At 30.1% G+C, this 26,499-nt stretch overlaps 1 protein-coding gene across 3 annotated transcripts in view; it reads right to left on the bottom strand.

Moving 5' to 3' along the window:
- Positions 1-20,686, bottom strand: part of LOC136972403 (WASH complex subunit 2-like) — a 48,953-nt gene extending 28,267 nt beyond the window's left edge. For all 3 annotated transcript variants that reach the window (XM_067266995.1, XM_067266992.1, XM_067266993.1), the window contains exons 1-8: positions 20,576-20,686; positions 14,743-14,853; positions 10,153-10,245; positions 9,810-9,881; positions 9,633-9,692; positions 5,011-5,175; positions 4,824-4,917; positions 1,772-1,848 (exon numbers count right to left, since the gene is read on the bottom strand). In XM_067266995.1, the coding sequence (XP_067123096.1) occupies positions 1,772-1,848; positions 4,824-4,917; positions 5,011-5,175; positions 9,633-9,692; positions 9,810-9,881; positions 10,153-10,245; positions 14,743-14,853; positions 20,576-20,617 (714 nt within the window). In that variant the 5' untranslated portion in view covers positions 20,618-20,686. The remainder of the gene's footprint in view (positions 1-1,771; positions 1,849-4,823; positions 4,918-5,010; positions 5,176-9,632; positions 9,693-9,809; positions 9,882-10,152; positions 10,246-14,742; positions 14,854-20,575) is intronic.
- Positions 20,687-26,499: the final 5,813 nt, after the last annotated feature.

Genomic DNA, 26,499 nt, shown 5'->3' with positions numbered 1-26,499 from the left:
TTTCATTAGGTCTAAATTATTTAAATTAATTAATTAAATTATAATTATTAAACTTAATATGAGATGGAGCCTAACGTCTACCTCTAGTGCCAAATTGGTTTATAATTTATGTAATAGCCATAAATAGCCCGATATGATTCGGCAGTTGTTGGTATTTGGATGTAAGTTATAACTTACATCCAAATACCAAGTTCTTTTATTTGCAATCGATCATTTTAACTCTTTAATTAAACACTAAAATTTTGTTTTTACTACGTATTTGCAGACTGAATAGTACACTAAGGATATACTTTAGTGGTGACATAATATGGTCTAGTTTCTCCCCAGTTGTGGAACGGTTCAAATATATTATTGGGGGGTTTCTATTTGTGAAGTTTTGTGATATTTTGTTGCTATTGTTTTTGTCAATATTTTTAAAATTAACATGATTTCAAATGTTATCTTTTGTATATAATGAAAAATGCTCATTCTTTGCTTTATATATAAAATAAATTATATATTAGTTACTCATCTTCTAGAAATAGATAAATAATTCTTTCATTAAATACGATAAGTTCCAATAAAACGTTTCATAACTCATTTTGAAATATCGTATAAATATTAAAATATATGCGAATACGAATATAACATAATTAACTAAACAATAACATTAATGCCCAATACATTCTAACCTACACACCATCAATGCCATATCGGGCTAGATAAAGGCTATATTATTATTTAACTACGAAATAATTTAATACTAGAGTTAGATGCTATTTCTTATTAACTTTAATAATTATAGTTTAATGTTCAGCCTTAATAAAAGTTAAAAAATGATTAATTTATTGTGTTTTTGTTATTTCTTACTCCTGTTTTTAGGTATTCGGTATTCGGCCGAATAGTAATTAAATATTCGGTATTCGGCCGAATAGTGATTTAAATATTCGGTATTCGGCCGAATAGTGAAAAATAGGCCGAATAGGCCGAATACTGGGTAATAACCGAATATTCGTTACATCACTAGTTAATACAACTGCCAGTCAGGTCAGATTTGTATATTTCTAAGGGTCATAGAGCCCCAATGTTGGTTTGAAAGGACTGTTTGATTAATGTGGCATTCTGAAAATCAGTTTGCATGCCAGTCTCAGTAGCATAAATTGACAAAAGTATTTTTTTTTAATATTCAAAATAGTGTTTTTTTGTGTATGGAATGCTTAGTAACTCATTGGGTTCACTAAGCATTCCATAAACAAAAAACACAATATTTTGAATAAAACACATACCATCTTCTTAAAAGCTTAGAAATATACAAATCTGACCTGACTGGCAGATGTATTAACTTTAAAGATGGAAAAGGTGTCTCATATGCATGACAATGCTTTTATGAAAAACCAGGAAATACCAACATAAATTAACTGTTATTAGTTTGTAAAATTTTACATCATATATTTATATCTGTTTAATTTTATAATTCTTAAAAAGACCACAGATTATGTATAGTTACATAATGATGTAAAACAAAACTTATATCTGTTCTAATTATTTTAAGAAGTTTTGAAAACTTGTGTTCTTAGTGTTTCAATTTGGATTATTATTTACCTGATGCAGAACTTGTTTAAAATTAAAAATATTTGTCAATTTTTACATTAAAATTCCTGCTGATTGTACTTAGTAATTTGTTCCAGTTATTGAGAAGTTAAAATTTTCATTCCTGTATATATTTAAAATTTGTGCTCAGAATTAATTTGAATAGCAATAACTTATTAAAGATAAATTTAATAATACTCACAAATGATTCATCAGATGAGGATTCTTTGTCACTTTCAAATTCTTCCTTGATATCACTTTCATTTTCACTTTCAATTTCTAAAAAAAGATTTAATTTGTAAAATATTTTAAGATTTCAAAATACTATGTGATTGTATATAAATAATTTAAAATTTTGGATTTAGAAAACTTGAGTAAATTGAATTTAAGAGTCTCAAAATAAATAAAACTTGTCCTCAATATTAAAATTACATACATACAAGAATGCTTAATTAAGGCAATCAATCTTATGTTTATTAAAGAAATTAGGAAATGTAATTTAGCAGTTCTACATATGCATAACTTTGAATTTAAAATGAGTTTATTAGGGAATCAGTTGAAATCTAACAATTCCACATTATATTAGTTAAATTTAAGACTTAAAATACAGTTAACAATTTGTATAATTTATATTTGTTTTATAACCTTTAATAATTAATTATAGATTAAAATTCTTTGGTTTTATTTATAACTTTGTTTATATGTTGCTGTTTGTTGGATTTTATTTATTTTTTTCTTACAATACATAAAAGTGATTAATCTATTAACTTTCATTGCTTCTATGTCACAATGTCTTAAAATTTTAAAACCATCATTATAAAATATTTTCATTATCAATAGCAATAATAATACTTTTGAAATTTTTTACAATAAATTTGGGCTGGTTTCCCTCATTGAAGGTGATACTTTAAAATTTATTTAAGAAAGCATAAATATTTATATGTAGTCATTTTTAATTTGCAAAATATTTTTAATTATAAATAATCTTTCTGATAAGATTCTTTTAACACAAAAATAGTGAAGTTCAAATACTATCATTGCTGTATCATTACAGGATTTTTATTCAACATATATTTGATAAGTACACTTAATTCTTATTAAAAATATAAATCATCTTTTTAATAAGAATTAAGGGTACTTATTATATGAACATTTAGACAAATTTTTAGTTTTTATTTAAAAATGAATGAACTAATTCACTTTTAAATTAATATTTTAGATTATATATGACAAGTACAGTACATTTTGTAATTACACAAGATATAATGTACAAGTAATGATTTTTTTAACCTATTTGTTATTTAAAATATCTTTAACAGATTATAAATACTAATGTTTTTATTATTAACATTATTATTATGTGAAAGCAAAATATGATTTACAAAATAAAAAATTTAGATTGTTAAGATTCATATTTAAAATATATTGATACTTAAAAAAATTTTGATATTCTTGTAAAATGCTAAAAATTGATAGCCAAATAAAATAATGGGAGATCATAATTAAAGTACTTCTATTCAACACTGTTTTTGCACTAAATGCAATTTGATTGCATTTAGCAATCTAAATGCAATCAAATTGGGTATGATGTCATTTCTATAAAAAAAATTAGTACCAAAACTCACTACTATGACACTTTTGGAACTTCATGCAACAGCATTTATTTCTACAATCCACTTATGCTATACAGAGACCTTGGTGACACAGGATTCACATTCTGAAGATGTATAACTTTAAAGCAATGAACAGTGTGTTAAACGGCCAGCCATCTGATCTGTGATACTTCTAACATACTATGTGATACTATCTTTCAAAGCTACCAAAATTGCAACATGTCCTGAATAAACCACACTTTTTTAAGTGTCCCCACAAATTAAACTGCTTATTATTGCTTGCAGTGCCAAAAGTGCTAGTGTAATGAGTTTTGGTACTTTCAGTTTTTAGAAATTTCTTCTACATATGCTAAAATGTCACTATACCAAATCTGATTGCATTTGGACTGCTAAATCTCTCTCTAGACAGTATCAAAACTTTCACTTTTACTTGGAAAATTTTATTCATAATCACCATATAATGATTTAAGTTCTATTTATGAGCCTTTGTCAGGTATTCTATCTTTTCATTTTAAAATAACTCAACTTCTCCAAATTCTTTCAAATCAAATTTTTGAGACTTGCATTTTCCTGACAGCATGAAGATATGCCATTAAAAAAGGAATTTAAACAAATTAAAAGAAAACACTACTACTTGTTTGTATCAACAATACATAATTCAATTGTAAAATTAATTTGATTTGAAGCAATTTGGTTATTCTAAAATAGAAAGCTGGAAAAATGAAGAGGGTTCATAAATAGGGCCAAAAACATTTTGTGACAATTATGAATAAAATTTTTCAGTGTAAAGGTGAAAGTTTTGACACTAGTATGAGTTGTACAAGAATGAATATTCTCTAGGTAGTGTTAAATAGGAGTATTTTAATTACAATCACTCAGTATATATGGAGTGATTGTAATTAAATTATAATATTATAATAAAAATTTGTCTTACATAATAACTTTAAATTATGAATTAATTTAAGCAGTCAATAAATTTTGTCAAACAGCACAACATTAATATAAACTAATATAGACAAACTGTGTAAATTCCATAAAGTTCATAAGTTATTAACTTTTAAAATATGCTAATTTCTTAAAAATATCTACAAGTTCCTTCATGAAGCATGAGGAAACCAGAATGGAATTGCTACTCTGCCCAGAGACTTTGTAATAATCATATATATATATATATATATATATAATGTTTGTTCATTAGTTACAGCAACACAACACTTGGGCAATCTGTCTGGGGGTAATGGGGAATGCCTTTCAGGAGGTCATTTTAAGGGTAACTGACCCTATTCAGGCACTACAGACATGGAGAAAACCCATCCAGAAAACACCACGTGGCCAGCCCGTCCTGGCAAGGCACAAATCCATGACCGAACTCCGAGTATTCAGGGAACAAAACCACTTACCCACTGGTGAGCTGTGAGTCATATATATATATATAACCATTTACTTATACATACATTATATATGTATGTATATATCAGGTTAACATTAATAAATAGGTCAATTGTAATTGATAATTTATTATATCATGAAAATTATTTCAACAATGAAAATGTGAAATGTTGTGTACAATTTTATATAATTATGTAAATGCCTGAATAAAAAAAAATTACTTTGTAATATTAGTAAAAGTATAATATTTACCATTTGAAACAAGATCACCAAGTCCAATGGTTTCATCATTATAGAATGCTTCTGAACCAATTATATGAGGTAATGGACGATTAAGATAAGGATCCTATTATTATTATCATCATCATCATCAAAAACAATAAATTTATTTAAACACAAATATTGCTTTAATTAAAATTAATATGTAAGATTTAAAAACCTTTGGTTCTAGTATAGATTCACCATGTGTGGTCCTTCCTTCATCTTCACTGTCAGAATCTTGTTGCAATTCAACTTTATCAAAGGCATTTTCAATTACTTCCAAGCCAAGAGAAAGAGCTGCTGTTATTTGTGGTATTATTTCTGCTTCTCTCTGCTCTTTAGTCTAAAAGCAATAAATAATAAATAAATGCATACATCTGTATTTGTAAGATTTTATTGTGGATGTTGTATTTTAAATTAAAATTAACAAAACTTTGATTTATAGACAAGAAACTATATAAACAGACAACCCATTATTATTATTAAGCAAATGTCATCTGGATTTTTATTAGGCTACTATGAGACTAATCAGATATTAAGCTATTTGATGTAAGCAAGTAATAGGCAGTTAAGTTATCATCCTGTATTAAGTTTAATGATTATAAATAAATTTAATTTAGAATATTCTAAAAGAAAAAATTGGTCTGGGCAGGAGTTAAACCAAAACTCCTTACCATGCAGATGCATTGCCAGTTTCACTACCTAGACCTCCATCCAATCTTCATTTTCTACCAATTTAGATATAACCATATTAGTCTCTGAGTTCACCAACTGGGAACAATTCAATGCTCAATATAACTTAAAATACACTGAAAGAATATTCTAAATTAAAATTTATTTATTTCTAATTATTAAATTTAACATGAGATGGCATCTTAACCACTATTTCTAGTCCAAATTGCTTAATATCTAATTAATTAGATTCATAGTAAAAATATGGCTATAATATTTTAGAAGTAAACAAAAAATATTTTATACAGGAAGAATTTTCAACTTGAGTTCTCTTGTAGGTAATAAATTTAAAAAGTAAGACATATAAATATTTTGAAGTATAGTAATTATTACACTATAAAACAGTTTTAAAAGAAAAAAATATTAAAAGGAGTTTATTTTCTATAAAATTTGTGCAGAAACACATTTTAATCTATAGGAAATCAATAACAATTTATGTTAAAAAAATTGATACAAATATTTTTTTCTAAATTTTTTTTAACATAAAATAGCAAAACATTTCAGTAAATTCAGAAATAAATATTATTTAAAAAAATAAGTGCTTACAGTTAAAAAATAGTGATACTACAGCAAATCTAATGAAAAAACAGCTGTTACTGGTATTTTTATTTGTTTGTGTGTGCATGTGTGTACATATACAGTACTTGGAAATAATGCATTAGGTATAAGAAATATATTGTATATATAATGATATAAACAGATTAACTATCAGATCAATATTAAAATAATAAATATACAATATATTAATATATCTAACAAGGAGAGGGTCAAACATATGGGTCTACCATTCAAATGAAATTTGGTGAACATGCAGCCTAAATACAAACAGCTCCTTGTCCAAATACAGGCATACCCCAGGTTACATACCTAATGTTGTCCCATCAAATAGTAGTTGTAAGGTAAATTGCCATTTTTCATACTTTTAATTAAAAAAAAAAAAAGTGTGTTTTACCTCATGGAAAGTTTTTGAGCAATGACCAGAATGGTTTCATGCCCCATTGTTCCAGAGAATGCCCTTGTTAAGTTGTGTCATACTCTACAGCAAGAAAAGAAGAGACTGATGTTTCTGTTAATATTTCTAGATATGAAAGGCATATTTGACTGTGGTGGGCCCTCAGTTTTAAAACTTATCAGAGATACTACAGTATCACAAATAATTTTCTACTTGCTCAAGAATTTCTTAAAAGACAGAACAGCTAAGCTTAAATTGGGCTTTGTTGAAAAACCTGCTCCTTAAATAAAGGCTGTCTTCAAGACTCAATATCTGGACCACTACTCTAGATTATTATTATAAATGATTTGATAATTAAATTATCAGAAAGTTTCTGTGCTGATTATAAAATCAGCTATATAATTAGAAAATGATTAAGGCCACGGCTCCACTAGCGTAAAAACGGCCATAAAAGCTTTTAATCACGTGACGTAATTACGCCTGAGCAGGTTGTAAAACCAGCGTAAAAGCGAGTTGAGCAGTGTTCAACTTTCGACGCTAATACGACCATAAAACGATACCATCCACCAATCAAAAGTCAGTGAAATCTAGGTCATTGTGACACTTCGAAAATGGCGGAAAACGAGCTTTTGTGTACGTTCTCTCGTGGCTACTTGGAAAAGATCTAGAATAGATCCAGAAAGATTTATCGAAAACATCCGAAAGTATTCATATATCTACGACAAGAGGTATCCCGATTATAATAATGAATGCCTAAAACACGAGATATGGACGGCCAAAGAAAAATCCTTCATTTAGAGGAGTATATAATAAAAAAGCTAAGCTTATAAGTGCTAAATATTATCTTAATAATACAATAATAAAAGTTAATATATGAAAGTAAAGATATTATTTTTACTACATTTGTAATTATAGTACAGAAAAAACTCGTAGAATATAATCATTGTCTTTATATCGATATATCACGTATACAACCATAATAGTATCGTCACCGTAAAAAGCTTCGTTAACCGGACCTCCACCACAAACCCAACACAAACAGGTCACGTGATTAACAGCTTTTACGGCGAGGGGTTTTACGGCCGTTTTTGCGCTAGTGGAGTCGCGGCCTAATTCATGTTTCCCAAGTTTTCTTAAAACCAAGACATTATTCATCACAGGGACACCCAGACACATGAAGCAAAAACTGGACAGACAGCAACATTTAGAATGGATGAAGCATTGTATTGGTGGGAATAGCTGTTGAATCATGGTAGGAGTAGAAATATATGATTGGCATATCTGTGGTTTGTTTTATCATGAAATGGACATAGTCTGAAGTATGCCTGTAATAGGATCCACTCCTCAAGCTTTTCTGAAAAACAAGCCTCTGAAAATTGAGTGTTTAGCTTATAAGTCTGCTGAAGTTTCACATTTCTTTGGAATGGCAATAGCAGAGTGGATAGGATGCCAGGCACTGAAGCTACACAATATAGGTTTCAATCTTAAAAATTTTAGTTTTTTTTTATGTATAACATAATTATTGTATTATTTTACCATATCATTAGCATTATTATTATTATATTATTACTATTATTATTCCTCATGTTTAAAGCTTATAAAGCAAGAGATTAAAAAATTGTGACATCTGTTTAGCAAAAAAAGGTCTCTCTAGATTAATCTTTTATGTCATTAAATAAAACTTTTACTTGTTCAGATTTATTTTAGATAAAAATATCTGTGAAAGTATTGTTTGTGGTTACATACTATGTCACCACAGATGAATAAGCCTCGTGTTACTGCACAAGGATGAAAAAGGCAAGTCTGATGTAAAAATAGGGTAGGATAGTTGCAGTGTTTTTTTTTAATTGTTAATGTTACAATTTCCTCATGTGCTCATGTTTGTTACACTTCAAATATAACAATACCACTATATCTGAAAATAAATATGAATAAATAAAAAGATAGTAGGCAAAATCAGATATTTAAAAAATATGATCTTTCTTTTACATTTTAAATACAGTCAAACTTGGTTATAAACACAGATATAGTGAGTTCACAGTTATAATGAGCAAGAAATAATATTTTTAATTTATGTGTATTTTCATACATTTTCTCAAGGTTATAACAAGTGTATTCCATGGATATACCAAGCAAATTTTCAATAGCTATGCAAACAAACATTCTTAATTGTTCTAGTAGTAAAAAATATGATACTGAATTCTTGGAACAGATAAAACTAAAGGGTTACTTAGTTTTATGCCACTGGATAATGAGTTTTACAATCTGATTACAGGCCTATATTACTCACCTATCTTTTTGGAGACCATCGCCTCTTTCTTAACTAGCTTCTGGCACTATTATGCCAATTCATTCAATCATCAATACTATTGGAAAATTACTGTACACTCTAGTTAGAAACAAATCCTTCTATGAGAAAGATGTCTATGAAGAAAAGAAAATTTCTCTTGGTTTATGAAAAAGTTGAATGTGGTGCTAAAAATGTTGAAATGTGTGGAAAGTTTTCTTTGTCACCATCGACAATATTGACATTATGGAAAAACAAAGCAATCATTAAAGTTGATCAACATTAATTTTAAGATCGGTAGATAAAAAGACTAACTGAAATTAGGCTTTATCTTTAATTACGAAAAAGTAAATTGTTTAATATTAATTATATTGTAGTTTATACTGTATTTTGTACTGTATTTTTATTAATAGTCATAAAATGTATAACTTTTTTTCTGGATCAACTTATTTAGAATAAAAAATAAAAGACAGATTTTACTAATCACCAGTGGCATAGCTACAAATTTTGCTACCTGCAAGGCACTCCCATGTGTTTGTGCCTAAAGCAGCCACTCATTTCTCCCCTAGTTATATCATTGCTCTTTATGGATACAACAAGAAAATCTTGCCAGTCCCCTAGTGCTTGTTATAACTGTGTTCAACTGTATATAAAAATAATGGAGTAAAATCTTAAATTTTATGAATATTTTTGTTCCTTTCGAAAAGTTAGAGATTTACTAAATATCTGGTCAAATATAAATAGATATCTATAAATATACAATTTTTACTAATCTATTTTACTAGATATTTAGTACATTATTGTATAATATAAATCTGCATTAACTAACCTGTTCTTCTTGTTTCTGTTGAGTCTCTGGTTCAGGCTGTATTTCATCATCATATACTCTCTAAAAAATTTTAAAATTATATTTTAAAACAAGATTTAAATTTTACACATGTGTAACATTTAAATATACAAAACTAAACAAAATAAATAAATTTAAATATATTTAATTTTTACTTACGTTTTCAATAAACTGGGTATTTGATAACATATGGAAATCATTTATTGCATTATTAATTTTTGAAGAAGTAACCTGGAAAAGAATAATACAAAATTTAATATTTTATAGAGTTTAATTATAAAATAAAAATCAGTTTTAAAGTTTCATTACAAATTTATTGCTTAGATAAGTATGATATTTTCAAGTTGTATTTAGAGAGTCATAGTAGTAAACTTTTAACATATGAATTTTGTTCTTATTTAATTCAAAAGAATTTAAAATATTTTATTATACTATTTAATTAATATCATCTTGACTTAAGCTATACTAAAATTAAAAATATCTATTGTTTTCAAAAACTGACCTTTGTTTCATGAATAAGTTGATCAACAGTCTTTTCCATTTCATGGGTTTTAGAAATTAATTGCTGAGAAAAATCTTGAAGATAGCAGAGAAGCTGAATATCAGAAATCATTAAATGTAAATCCTTTAACTAAGCAAACATTAATTTTTTTAATATCTATAAAACAGTATATCTTTATATAAAATTTATTCATTCAATCTCATGATATTTGTTTCATAACTAATTATTAGGAAAAAAAATTTTTTTTATTTAATTCTGAAAGCTTGGCACTCAAACCATCAAACCCATTTTCAAATCTATTTCAAAAATTTTTTCTATACACTAAATTCAAAAATTTTGTTTAAAGTAAAAACATGAAAATATGCTTTAATTAATCAGTTTAAATTTCATTTAGAACCAAATGCACTCATTATTCATCTTTAAGTAGATCTTCATTTGTTATCTGATACTTTGCATCTGCATTTCATTATATTAAAGAATGTAAAGCCTTAGCTAATCTCTGGTGAAGATCTGAAATAATTTTAACATTGAAAGCAATTGAAAAGTCATTAAAATAATTTAAGTAAACAACAAATGTATAATTGTTATAGCTTTTTTTCTTAATAAAGGCAGATAAAGGCAGATAAACTGCCACTGTAATTTCACACTAATTATAGTATAGTCCTGAAACAAGAAAAATCTAATCCACTTATATGAATAAACAGGGTGTCCACTCAAACATCTTTCCAGGGACAAAATAGACCTTTCCAGCATTGCACAACATTTTCAGAATTTTATTTTCTAATGCTTATTATCTATAAATTATATCAATTTTACATTAAATTAGAATTATTTAAAAAACTAATCATCTGCTCCAATTTATTTAATAATACTGTACATAATTATATACACCATCTTAAATTATAATAATAACTAGTCACTACTTTTTGTTAAATTTTATCAAATCAATTTACTAAAGACTACAAATCAATTATTATTTAGTCAATAAACAATACATAACTTGAAGATTGTTCTATAAAAAAAATATAATGCCTGCTCAACACTAACAAAAAAAATGTTTTTGCATAATTATATTCAAATTGATTATATTAAAACATTTTAATTGTATTTTTATACTTTACTAATATTTCTAGATGATATATTTGCAGGGGCAAATTCTCTGGGCTTGCTTGGCATGTGCCAGATGCCTAAGAGAAAGTTTTGACTGTCAATATATTTTTTATATGAGAACAAAATATGCCAATAATAATTTATTCTAACATGTAAACACTTTTATCATTTGTGTTTGCTTTTACATTGACAGCTAGCAGCTAGTCATTTTAAGTCAGTGCCGTGCTTGCAGGAACTTGATCGTCTGCTCATGTGGAGGTTCACTGCAGCAAACAAGTGGCCCACATGACATTATTCGAAGCATTTAACAAGCCAGATTGTATCAAAAGCTTGTGGTACCCAGTCAGCATACATGTATTGTGTACAAGGGTAGATCTATATAGGGACTAATAGAGCTTAAGCCCTGGGTCCCCAGTGTCAAGGGCCCACAAAAATTAAATCATCATCATAAATTTTCAATACTTTTTTATTATAATATACTTCATATATTTCATGTGTAGATAGATATAATGGGCTTTATAATAGTCCATACTTTTTTATTCACATCAAATAACATTTCTGCCTACTGTTTAGTGCTAGAGTTATAATAAAAATAATATGCCTAACTTTCAGCATGCCAAAAAATTTTGGTCAGGATTCATATTCCAATAACAAGGAAGTTTGTGGAAAATAAAATTAAACATTTTTATTAAACCATTCTTAATTATAATTAATATTTAAAAATATAATTTTTAAATATTAATTATAATTGTAATTGACAATAAACTAATATTTCAAATTAGTTTATTGTTAATTCTGAATTAAATTCTTGATTAAAGAGAATAAACTAATGGCTTAAAATAACATTTCTTAGATTTTTTTCCTTTAATTAAAATTTATTATTATTGTAAATTTTCATGATAAGTACTTTGATTTATAGAAAGAAACTAATGAAGTTTAATAAGTGATACCAAAATTGACAGCACAAAAATTACTTTCCTTACTTAAGCATCATTTATTCTAAATTACTGATGTTTTTGGACACATTTAGAAGCCTTCCTTAAGTAAAGTAAATTTTGAATAAATAATGCTGGAGTAAGCAAAGAAGGTATTTCGTGTGCATGTCAGTATCAGTTGCAAACAGTTCCAGTATATTAATTAATTAGATACCAAAATTAAAAATATACAAGCAACTAAAATCAATACCAAGAACATAATAATAAAATAACAGAACTGAAATAATTTAGATAATACTTGATACATACATTCCTTCAGTTGAATATATATCTATTATTTGATTCATAAATAAGTTTACTCTGACTAACAGGAAAGAATGATTGTAAACATTACTATTTATAAAATATCTGTTTAAAAATATATATATCAATATTAATTTAAAAGTGTATATAAGTTTATATGATATTTTGGAATTTCTTCAATTATGAAGTATAATAATATTTTTCATAAGAATTTAAAAATCATTAAAAAGTTAAACTGATAAAAATGTTCAAAACAACTAAAAATCATTATATTTCATAATGTAAGAAGTTACAATGAATATAAATAGCTTTTATTGTAAATGCTTAATTTACAATAAATTCCTACAATTCAATGAAAATTTAAAAATGTATAAAATACTTTATATATGTAAAAAAAGAGAAATTTTTTTACATATATAAAGTTCAAAACTTCCATAAAAATGTACAGTTTATTCAGAATATTAAAATTGTAAAATAAAAATATTAAACAAAAATATAACTGTTTTGTTACTTAAAAATTAACTTACCGATAACTTTATATAATTTTAATAAAAAAATATGCACAATTTGATATACCATATTTACTTGCATATAAGACGAGATTTTTATTCATTTATCACATCTTCAAATTCCTAGGTCATCCTACATGCGCAAGCGAAAGATTCTTTGTGTTTTTTGCAAATAATTTTTGTGAACCATGTATTCGCATTTTTTACCAGATGCTTACCCTCTTCTACTTAAAAACAAAAGTATTTTTGGATCGTTCTTGTATATTATCAGGAGTAAAGATGAATAGCAATAGGAAAAGCAAAGCTTTTGAATTGAATTCCAGATTGAAATTCCAAAATCACACGGGAGCCCAATACAAGATTTAATCCATTCCCATGTGAAAACAGATGATTATTTGGAAATCAGAATTCGGAGAAACTCATAAGTGTAATCGACAGAGTAAATTCGACTGTTAAGAATTAGCAAAAAAAAAAAAAAAAAAAAAAAAAAAAAAAAAAAAAGTTTTGAATTCTCCAGCTTTACATGAACAAATTATGTTGTCGATTTTACAAGATTTTTCCTTAAACTTTAAAATGTTAGTAATTTTTGTGGGATAATATGTGCAATTATGTTAATTTGATGTTTTACTTGTGGTTAAATGAAATAAAATTAGAATTGTATTAATAAATCTAATTTCCTTTATTTTGATCTTTAAAGTCACACGTCATCCTATATGAGAGGTCGTCTTATATTCGAGTAAATATGGTAATTGATATAGTAGCTTACATTTACATTTTATTAAAATGGACTTATTATTTATTTATACAATTATTTCCAATGAATAATGCCTTTATGTTATATAAAGTTTCTTATAAATTTTTTAAAATAAACAAATAAGATACTTAAAAATCAAAAATCTCAACAATATTTCTTCCTTCACTAATATATTATTTTACGAAAATTTAAAAACTAGATCACTGTCACAAAAAAATGAAATAATAATCAAGTTAAACTACTAAAAAATTTATGAATCAAAATAGGAAATTATGTTTAAAATGTTTATAAATTAAACTTTAAAATATTATTTTATCATCATAGAGTTGATTAGGAAATATTAACTATCAGTCAATATAATAATAATATATATATTATTACATATCTAGTTATTACTGTAAACATTAGATTAATAAAATTCATATTATATTTTACAAGTTATATTAATTGATTAATATTATAACTCACATGATATTAATCGATTTAATTAGGAACAGTGAGCATCAATGAAATTGAAATGGTATTTAGTATTTAAATTTTAAAAATGCTAAACTGGAGTATTTCTAAAATAATTATACAAATTTATCAATAATATACTAATTAAATATAATTGAAGATGAAACTTTTAATTCATAAATTCTATGAATTTCAAAACTAACTTTGAAATTACATATTTTGCTATTTAACTTAAAATTTTAACTTCAAACTTTTCTTAAATTTAAAATCTAATTTATTGCATTTTTTTTATCATATAAATAATTATCAATTGTTAGAAAAGTCAATAGATTATATAGGGATTGTTTTAGGTTAAATTACATTTATATTCATTTTTGAAAAGTTCATAAAAAAATCCAAATTACATTTTTAAAAATAGATATTTAAATGTAATCAAAACAAAACTTAAGAATAAATTTGGTAAATAATGTTAAATTATAAAACTTTACAGATGAAAAATGAATTAAAATATAGTTGTGCTTACCCCAGCATCTCCAGCTAATGACCAGTTTCTACTTTGCTTCTGGATATCAGCAATGCTTGTAATTTTCTGCCATGGTAATTTATCTTTTTCATTATTATTGATTCTATCACCCTATAAAAATTAATATCTTCGATAATTATTTATGATAATTCTCACATTTTTATATCAGATTATTTAAAATTTATTAATATTAGTAAAGATTTATAACATTTATTTAATGATAAATAATTTTAATTAAAAAATATTTAAATGTATAAACATAATGCCATCTCTCAAGCAAAGTATGTCTGAAAATTACATATAAATTGATGGTGCTATCAAAGAATTTATACAAAAAATTATCATCATCTCTATAAAATAGCACACATTTTATAAAAATGAAAATTTGATCAACTCTCCTTATTATCATTAACATACTACTAACATACTAAAATATTTTTTCCTTGAATTTTTCGCATACTGTATTTGTATATATCACCTGCAGAAAATTGCTAGAAGCAAAATAAAATCTTTTGATAACTCACTGAACTGTATCTATGGAAGCAGCCATTACAGTTTTAAATTGACATATAAGCTGCCCTATTGAATAATCTGCACCCCTTTCAAACTCTCTTAAACATAAACAATTCATAGGTTATATAAACAAATATATATTAATAAAATTTGTAACTGCTTTTTCTCTAACAAGTAACATCATATTCAGAATAGAAATTTATGAATAGTGAAAAACATGGAAGTAGTTTTAAAATTAAACTACTTAATTATGGCATCATGATTTATTAACAATACAAAAATCTGAACTCAAGGTTTATTTGTATAATGCAGTCAAAGACATTATGCAGAGTTTAAAAAAGGCTGCATCATTACGATGATGGTCATTTTGATGAATTGTCTCATCTGAACCATTCTAATTTAAATGTAAGGAGTGTTGGAGGAAGTGGATAAGTCAGGATATGCATACATGATGACTAATCTCTGGATTCTTAAAAAATAACTATCTGATTCTGAGACAAGCATGAACAGCTGCAATGGAGTTTTTGCCAATTGTCCAAACAAATGGAAACTTTACTACAGAATCCTATCTCTTTCCATACAATTGGCAGATGATAACTATCAGAGACAAATTTGCATGTGTGGCAATAACTGTGTTCTGTCATCCCAGCAACATTGGTTTCGTTTGCAATGAACCCAGTACTGTGTGGAGTATGGAGAATCACTGGTGAGTACTTCAATTCCATTAATTTCATTATTGAAAATTAAGACTATACAAAGTTTGAGTCTTTTTGCCTATTTATATCCTTTTTATTCCAGTCCAAGAACCACAAAACAGCCGGCAACTTGAAGTAAAACTTCTAAAAATAACAGACGAATACAATCAAAAAAGTTACGGACAATTAAAAATGATATCGACATCAATCCCTTTTTGTAGGCCATGTCGTCTACAAACATTAAAAAGTGTTAAAATTCTTTACGACAGCATTCATGGCAATTATGTAAATAGGCTGCCCAAAGATCCACCAGAGGACTCTCAGCTTAAATGCAATTATATAACATGAATGCTCCCGTGAAGAATTTTAACAATTTTTAATGTTTGTAAATGTCGTAGCCTACAAAAAGGGTTGACGTTGAGATCATTTTTAATTGTAAGTTTTTTGATTGCATTCGTCTGTTATTTTTAGAAGTTTTACTTCAAGTTGCCAGCTGTTCAGCTGTTTTGTGGTTCCTGGACTGGAATAAAAAGGATATAAATAGGCAAAAAGACTCAAACTTTGTTTGTATAGTCTTAATTTTCAATAATGAAATTAATCAAAATAATCCTGGGCCTCTATGTACTTCAATTGTTGAGCAGCATACTACTTCCACTGCTGGCATGCTGGGAAGCCATCTCATAAGACAGTCTGTCACCTTTTACAGTGACCTGACAGACATTGACAGCACATTTAGAAAATCATGTGCTCTTATGTGCTACATTTCATGATGGCCGCAAACAGCCATTTTTCAGCAGATCTGTTGTCCATTGAGCATTTTGAGAGACTATATGGGAATTCCAGCTTTGGCCACCTGCGAGGGATCTTTTAGTTGTCAATTTGACCTACATCAGGATTGAGTGATGTGGAAAAGAAAAGAACATTAAATTTAAAAGCTGGAAAAAGCCCTTTATTACTGCCACTTCTGATGTAAAGTGAATGTAAGTAGTAAGAAAAACAATGATAAAGAGCTTTGTTCAACTTTTAAATTTAATGTTCTGTTCTTTTCCATTTGACATTCCAAAAATTTTCCAACAGTTGACAAACAGTCCAACAGTCAACATTTGATGTTTTTGGAACATCAACTGTTATCAATAGAAAGAGCTCTGCTACATTAAAACACTTGGAAAGAATCTCAGTTATTATCCTAGCATCATACAAATACTCATTGACAACTTCCAGAACACTATCTACGTTTGGACACCCCATCTGTAGACAGATGTAACATTACAAAAGCAGAATGTAGAATGGTCAAGTACAACCACTCCTCAGTAACATGTAAAGAAATTGGTAAGCTACAAGCAGGAGAATATTTGTACAAGAGGAATCTTAGTTTATAAATTCCTGTGGAATGACAAAAATCCAGTGGATTTCTTAAAAATTTGGGTGTCTACAGTACCCATCATGTAATCCTTCATTTTATAGTTAAAAAAACAATGTTAAGTCCTGGCTGCTTGGACAATTTGGCAAGGTTTATCAGGATGAAGCTAAAGTCACCAAGTGTATCAGAAACAAGCTTACTTTATACATGTTGAGGCCCTTAAAATCTATAATCAATCATGCAAACTACAAGGACCTCAAAGTAGAGTTTTCAAGCACTTGATTGATATCAAGTGCTTGAAAACTCTAGTTTGAGGTCCACACAACGTAACCTGATGGGCATTTTTTGTTACTATTTTATTTTTATAGCTTTTTTTTGCACGTCATAGTGATGTAGCAGATTGTAGATTTTCTCCATTTTTTTATATTCAAACAAGTTTGGCATCTGCATATTTCTGTTCTATTTCTATTAGTATTTATAAATGTTAGCTTTTTGAAACTTTAACCTGATGATAGTCATAACAAACACAGAACCAATTTTCAGTGTATATAAACGAAAATTGATCTCTGCACAAACATTTTCTAACTCCTCCTGAGTTTTTCAGGTGCAATAGAACAATTACCCAATGGAACATCCTTTGGAACAAACATGAATACATATATCCCAGTGTGGTGTGATGTAATTTACTGATGACAGTCATTAAATATGACCAAAAGTATTTTTTCCAATTTAATAAACCTTTTTTGTTGCTAAACAAGATTGCATATAGATGACTGACCTAATAAAGGTTAAATTGACTTAACTGAAAGTATTTGAGTAAGAATTAAAATAATCTCTATCTTGCAAAGTTGTTTAACAATACTTGTCTTATCACTCTGTTGTCATTTTCTGATCTGTGTGGTGTACACCTTTCTTTTGACTTCAATTATCAAGTTTTATTAGATTCACGCACATCCTTGGTATGAAACTTTTTTGTCAATATGTCTATATTAAAATGAATAATTCAAAGATTTTATTATAAAATAGTATTTCAAATAAATTGTCACAATCTCTTCATTAAATCATTTGATTTTTAAAAATGGTTGTGATAATTCTCTATTCATCATATATTTTAGTCTTAGTATGTCTGCTAATAGATTTTCATTTGGCAATCATCATGAGATTTATAATTAAAATTTTATTCATGTATTAGAATTGTTAATACTCAACAAACATTTCTAAACAATCCAGCAAACAAAAAAAAACTTTAATCATTAACAAATGTTTTCAACCATATTCAACAGTAATCATCAGGTTTACATGTTTGAAAATAGTTATTAATGTTCAAAAACTGTTAATACTCAGCAACAATTTCAAAAATTTACATATGATAGCTATAACTAGGTTTGTCATGCATCCAAGATTAGTCTGGATATTCTAGAATGTATAGAGAGGTTTCAAGGTCGCATGTCACGTGATAAAACACACGTTTGCTCCGCCCATTCGCCATTTTTGTGGTAGTTTTCGCTCGCTTAGCTTGCACGTGGTTTGTTGTTCGACGTCTTTTTTTAGTTTAAACGTACAAAAATACTGCAGTTCTATTATCATGGATTAAGTTAAAAAAGAATTTTTCTTGCGGGCTATTCTAGCAGTCTAACAGGACGAGATGCAGCTCTATACGAAGAGAAAATTTCGTTATGTCAAGGCGATCCATACGAAGCCAGTTTATCAGACTAAGTCGTAGATCAAGAGTTGTGGCCGAAAGTAGAATTTGGTGATATTATAAACTATTTGGTTTTGACAACAAATTTCTACACCCTGTCACAAATGAAAGCTTATAAATCTTTAGAGGCCCATAACTATTTAACAAGTGGCTGGGTTTCTCCTGATATAAAAGTAAAAGTAATGAATAACAGCGAAATAATATTGCTTGGAAAGATATGTTTTCTTTTGTTTGTACGTAAAACTCGTGTTTTTACGTATTTCTTAACTAAGAATTTATGTCTGAAAGTAAAAAAGTCTGATTAAAAACAGCTGTGGCAATTTTTTTAATTCAAATTGTTCCTTTATTTTCTAGTTGAAATTAGCATATAATAAGCCTACTTGCTTTTAGTTTTAACGTGTAACGTTTATAAGTTTGCACTAGCTAAAGCTTGAAATTATATTAGTTATTCATTTATAAATGCACTATACCGAAATAAATTAATATAAGCAAATCAGTAAACTCTTTTAGGTTTTAAAATATAACTTAGTGTTTATTAATGTAAATATTGAAATGAAATGTTTCTGACAAACTCTTGTATTGATATTCACTTTATTCGTATCGAAATTTTTCCGGTTAATTCTCGAGAGCCATGCAGTTTGCCTTCGTCGTGAAAGCTTCTCAGTTTGGGATCCTTGATGACAAATAATGCCGGGAATTTTAAAAAATGATGTTCCTTTGTTCTTGAGTGAACTAGCATCACACCCAATTACACAACAAATCACCATAGTGATATACGCGACGAAAAAAACAACACAAAAACTCCAGTTAAAGCGCACGTGAACACACACAAAACGTAAACAAGTCACAAAGAGTCACAAAGATGGCGCTGGACAATTGCGCATGCTCATGACGTCACTCGTGATGTCGACATGAAACCTCTCTATACAGTTGTCTGGGATTCACCAAGATTTTAAAAATCATCATCAATAACGTTCCTCTCTATTAGAGGTCTTTACGCCACCAATAGAAGGAACACATTAAGAAAACAATAAAGAGCATTTAAATCTTGTAAAATTGTATACAACACTGTTACAATATTAACTGTAGTATTTGTATACTTATTGTATCTGAGGGAAATTGCACTTCGAATAAAAAAGAATTTGACAATACAAACTATATATGTATTTGACTTGCTACCCACAATGCTGATGAGATTTATGGAAAGTCTAGATATAGCTCATGTCAATGTATAAGATAATGAAGAGCAATGGTACATACACCCAAAGGGGGAGCCAAGGGACCCTGGCACCCTCCAAAGGAAAAAAAAAACCCCTAGAAAATTTACCAAAGTCTTTTCTGTAATTAAACTGTGTTGTATCAGAGAGTTTTATGACAAAATATAATTAATTATGAAAAGATCAGCATTAATTCAACGTAAAATGCCTTTGATATCTCAGTATACGCCCCCTTACCAACCAAGTCATTTTTCGCGTTTTATTTAAGATTTATAAATAAAATATCGATTATATCTTATTATTCACTTATTTCAAAAGTATTTTTGAAGTAAAAACAGTAACTTACATTTGTATTTATATCGCTTTCTACTTCCTCCATCTGCCCCATTACAATTGCTTGTTGCCAACTAACACGTTGTATTTATTTTGTAAATATTTATACGTTAAAATTATTTATTACATTTAATCAATAATCTACTTATACTTATATTTGTTAATTAATTATTGTATTAGTTAATAAATAAATAATTAAAAAATTATTTTTTGGCTTTAAATTAAACTTATTTAATTTTTTTTTCATTTTCAATCTTTCTATCCCGTGGGCACTATAAGAGGGTCTTTTTAATCATACTTATCTTTTTTTTTTTTAACTCTTTCCGCCCTTTGGGCACTAAGAGGGCCTCTTTTAGTAGGCCCATTATGGGTTCGGCCAGGCCCACAATGGGGCGACCGGGTGGTGAGGGACGGGGCCCGACATATCCGAACGGACCACCCCCCGAAAAATTCCTGGGGATTATTCGACCCGTTCGGATTCGATCCCGGGTTCCCAGAGCGGTAGGCTGCCACCTTTACCGCTCGGCCATCCGGCCGTCATCATACTTATCTTGATGACCGAGGGGAAGAAATGAAAAAGGCACCAGTCTGCTGCTCAAAGCGTTGGAATCAGGGTCAAAAATCTCAAAAAAAATTTTCAGGGATAGTCTTTCCCAGATATGTCGGATCTCCTACATTGTCATTGTCATCCTGGGAAAAGTTCTCTTACTCTTATGGCCACTTGACGGGGAGAGTAAAATCAACTAAAAATGTCATACTCATAATATATTCGATCAGGCCCATAATCGATGTGGCCAAATGATGAGAAATGTAGACATGTCGGAGAGAGACTGCAGTAAATATTTCAGAGGTTTCTCGCATGGATTCTATCCTGGATCCCACAAATCGGTATGCCCAATGCAAAAACGTTTTTGCCACCTCGGCCATCTGCAGTATTTTACTGAAAAGCATAAAACTATAATGTACAGCGTATACAAACTGTAGACCCGAGTTTAACTGACGGTGTCTAGTTATACCTATGACGACTTATGCGGACTCGACTACACAGTAGACCAGCGGTAATCCGACAAACGTTTTGCAAGGCGGTGTCGGATGATTGAATTTGTCGGACTATAGAGTAATGCCACCGACCCCTTGTAGTCCGGAACCTTTTTTAAAAGGAGTACCTTGTAATCCGACAAATTACATACTTATAAAAATGATAAGATCAAATCTATATGTACTACATAATATACAATATGGGACTTAGTGAATTAAACAACACAACAGATAGCATAGGGTTTATTATAAAACTAATCGTCATTAACGCTATAGCACTTGCAAAAAAATAATAACTAAACATATTGATGTCAATCAATTACATACAACATATGTAAGTATTTCCAAGGTACGGTACATAGTACGTATGATCTTAATTTGATAATAGATAAACAAATAAATTTATGGTGCATGCAAATATTCATCAATTTTCTTTTGTTTTACATTGGCTAAACGCAAGAGTAAGGCCTTGTCTCAGTCTCCTCGGAAGTAAAAGTTCGTTGTACGATGCACCACCATTCTCTTCAGCCCATTGCATACCGAGCTGCATATAGGCATGTCGGATTATAAAGGGTTCCGGATTAGACAGGGACCGGATTACCTCGGGTATACTGTATTTATATAGATATATTTATTTAAAAAAAACAAAAAATACAGGGGTGTACTATAGATTACCCCCTATGGAATTTCAGGACTTTGATTATATATTGGAACTCAGGGGACCGACACGAGTTCAACGGTACCCTACTTTTGGACCGGAGACGAAAAATAAAAAAGTTATCATACTTTTTCACTTACTATACTTTTTTAATGCTCTCATGAAGACGGCACCATAGTTGCTAGTACTGCCATCTTGCGGTAAAGTCTGCAAACCATGACGTCGGACTACGGTCATCTCCAGTAGGGTTAAACACGCGATACGAGAGCGGAGAGAGCGACGCGACTTCCGATCATCGCGCGATCGCCATTTCGGTTAATGTTACTTATGGCAGCGAACGTGGCGGCCGTTCCGACTGTTCGTGCTCTCGACTGACCTCCTGGAGGGGAGCCGCCGGCAGGTCGCCATGTGCTAAACGTCACTAGTTATTGATTCACGGTAGTTATTGAACAAAGTAAAAAAGGGGGAAACGTCTACTAAAGGCAATTTTAACGGCAAGCGACGCGACTCCCGATCGCGATAGCCAGGCCGACTTAGCGGAGAGAGCGACACGACTCCCTATCATCGCGCGATCGCCGGAAGAAAGTATGAAAACTTTTTTATTTTTCATCTCCGGTCCAAAAGTAAGGTATCGTTGAACTCGTCTCGGTCCCCTCAGTTCAGATATATACTCAAAATCCCGAAATTCCATAGAAAGTAATCTATAGTATCCCCAAATACAGCCTTACTTTCATAACTCAAAATTCATAATAGTAAAATTATGTTTATAACTTTTTACATTTTATCAGGCGCCGATTCCCCATTTCCTTACCAAATCATTCAGTAATGCTTTCTATAGTTTATTGTAAACTAGTATTGTGCGTCACATATTGAATTTTAATCTTATTTTTGTGTATTTCAGCTTTGTATTTATAAAATACAATAATATATTATTTGATATTTATAATATAATATTAGATATTTATATTTACAAAATATCTGTAGATATTGGTACAGTGGCGTAGCGTGGGTGTCAGTCGCCCGGGGCAGAGGAAAATTTCGCCGCCCCTTTATTTAGGTATTTTTACAAGATATTATTATTTATTGTGAAATTTTGCCGGCCCCTATAAGTGCCGCCCGGGGCGGGCCGCCCCTGCCGCCCCCACTACGCTACGCTACTGTATTGGTATTTATTGACAAAATACAACCGGCAATACCCGAAAGGCAATAAAAAGAAATTCATTAAAAAAAAAAAAAAAAAACAGAAGTATTCATATCTATACGCACAATTTTGCTTTTGCGCACGACGTTGTCGTGGAGATTATGAAGACCTCGCTTAAAAAATTGTAAACCTAAAATTTCGCACTGTCGTCCGTTGTTAGTCTGTCCTTCTATAAACGATTATTGATGCTAATGTGTAAAATTCCATTTGATCGATGCAAGATGTGTGATTACCAGAACCCCTTCGGCCGCCAATTTAAAATATTTTAATCTTTCAAATTGGCGTTTCCACTTCCCGGGACGAGGACCCAGGGGTTGGATTTGTGGGAAGCGAGTGTTCGGGTTGTTTCATTGCGTGGAATTACACAGAACTAGGCGCTTGGCGTATAAGTGCGTGAGTGCGAGAATTCGAGTAAAGGTTAAACGGTGTATATCTTCGTGTACAGTGATGTTATGTCCGTGCGTGTGTGTGTGTATGTAATCGAAGAACATCTTCGGCATGTCTATAAACAGAAAAACCAGTAAATTACAATACGAGAATAAGATGTGTTAAAAAATGAAACGAAAGAGCTCTTTCCATCGGAGATTTTGGAAAATATTCACTTGTTCACTTGGTCCTCTCGGTGGTAAAGTTGGGGAGAGAGATTCTTCTCCTTCCCAAATGTTCCTAGAAAACACAAAGGCAGTGAGAAAACGAGAAGTTCATTCATTTATTACCTAAGGTTAATATTATCACCTTTATCAGACAGTCTTTCTTCCCGAACAGTGTTATGAGAAGAGCGAAAAACCTGACCTAGCCTAGCCTAATCTAACCTACCCTAACCGGAAACTCAATCCTCATAACAGCTGTTTGGGAAGAAAGGTCGGCCGAATGTCGCGTCCGGTGAGTAGAAGTGTCACGTCCGGGTGGTCACAATCGGGAGTCAAATCCGTTGTCGTCGACCGAGTGTCACATTCGGGAGACAAGTCCGTGGGTCACGACCGAGTAAGAGAAGTCACGTCCGGGAAAAGATGTCGAGTCCGGGTGGAAAATGTCGAATCCGGTAAGAAAGTTGCATCAGTGGCGTAGCTAGCATGGGTGACACCTGATGCGGATATCGTGGTGTCACCCTTTTTAACTCTTTTATAAAACACTGTTGAATTGTAATATCTTCGCACTCGAGCAACTTGAACGCTATATTAAATATGCGATGTCGCGACGTATGAGTTTAGATTTATAGAATAAATCATAGTAAGATTTTCAGCTGGTGCGAGCTCTCGTGGCGTCTCCTCATAGCGAAGAAATTGTGATGGTAAGCGAGTCGTTAATTTTTTTTTTTTTTTTAGGTACAGGCCTACCGGGTATCATCCCTACACGAGTGACACACGGGGCGGGCCGCCCTGTGTCACCGCCCACCCCTAGCTACGCCTCTGGAAACACCGGCAATAATCGCGCAAAATTTTGGTACAGTATAAATGGAAGCAAAAACGATTGTACTATTGGGGTTCGCGGTGGTCGGATCTGGAGCGCGCTACGCTCCGCCGTCTGTGTTGTCATGAGCTGGTTGGCCTGGGCTGTTTTCAGTAACGCAGAACACTTAGGTTAGTCTTAGATGGCAGAGCTAAGAATAGATAAAAGGGTTCAGCGTAGCTAGGAATTCTGTGTTACTGAACACGGCTCCCGGGTTCGCACCACCGGTGTGTCCCTTTTTTATATTTTTTTAAAATTGTTTCACATGTCATTTGTAGTTACATAATTCAGATGTTTCAAGAGCATATAATTTTTAATAGTACAGTACAATTTTTTCACACACAAACCATTCATATATGTAAATGAGAATGTTCCTTCAAATGTTTCTTCGCTCTATACCCGTTCGACCAATTGCTACGAAATTCGGCAGTTAGGTCCACATACAGATAATGTTGAACATTACATTCCAAAATATCTATAGAGGGGGTGCATGTGACGTCACATGACTCCTCTTACATATACGGGCGCCGTGTTGGTTGCTGATTTCACGTTACCCTGCTCGATCAGTTTATTACGTTAACTTGGAAAAAAGGAATTTTATTGGCTTTGCAGCCGATTTAAAAGGTAATGATTGATAAAATATAAAGAGAAAACTTCTTTTATTGTAAACCTCGTGTAATACATTAAGAATTTCATCCGAAAGTCAACCTTTTTATAGGACGTATCGAGATAATTACTGATTTTCTTCTCCTGTTAGTACAGTATATTTTATATTAATCTTAGCTTGTGTCCATTTTTACCTATATAAAGTGATAGAGTCAACACATTTAATGCTGTGTCTTTCTGTGTGATTTTTAAGAAACTGACAAAACACCGCTTCACAAAACCTACATGAAAATACTTGTGAAATTTCTGTCGGGTGTACTTAGTCCGTGGAAAACATTATCTTGAGCACTTCGATAACATTTTCACACGTTAAGCCACAAAGCCACGTCAAGGCGACACCCATTTTGTGGTAGTTTTTTTGTTTTCCAGAAACTGACCCCGATTGCTCGACAGAGTAACAATCGGGGAATAAAACTGGACATTCGTTGCTATTCGATTAATTCGGTAAGCTAAAATCAATAACAAAACACCCAATTTTTAAATCAAATATTTCTATTAAGTAAAAGGTATTTTCAACCCAGATTTGTCAATTCAAAATAAAAATAGCAACGAATAAAATAATTAAAAATATATATTAGAAAATTATCATTATTTTAAATAACTAAATATTAATAAATAGAATATGTATGTTATATTAATTAAATGTGAAATAATTTAATTGTATAGGCTATATGAGGGTCATTCAAATGAAACCCGACCAATGAGTTTATTCAGTAAGTAGAGTATAGTACATTAAAAGTAATCCCTCTGATGAGTAAGGCACTAGTCGCACTGTGACTCCAGTCGTTGGATTCCTTGCTGACAGAACTCAGTGGGTTGATGTCTGCACCATTCCCAAATTGTGTCTTCCATCTCAGCGTCCGATTGAAACTTGTGTGTCCTTTCAGGTGCTTCTTATAGCTCCTCAAAAACATGGAAATCACAG

This window comes from Centruroides vittatus, unplaced genomic scaffold (assembly GCF_030686945.1).
Source record: "Centruroides vittatus isolate TY-2023 unplaced genomic scaffold, ASM3068694v2 contig_290, whole genome shotgun sequence".
NCBI lineage: Eukaryota > Metazoa > Arthropoda > Arachnida > Scorpiones > Buthidae > Centruroides > Centruroides vittatus.
This window is presented reverse-complemented; position numbering and strand designations above follow the sequence as displayed.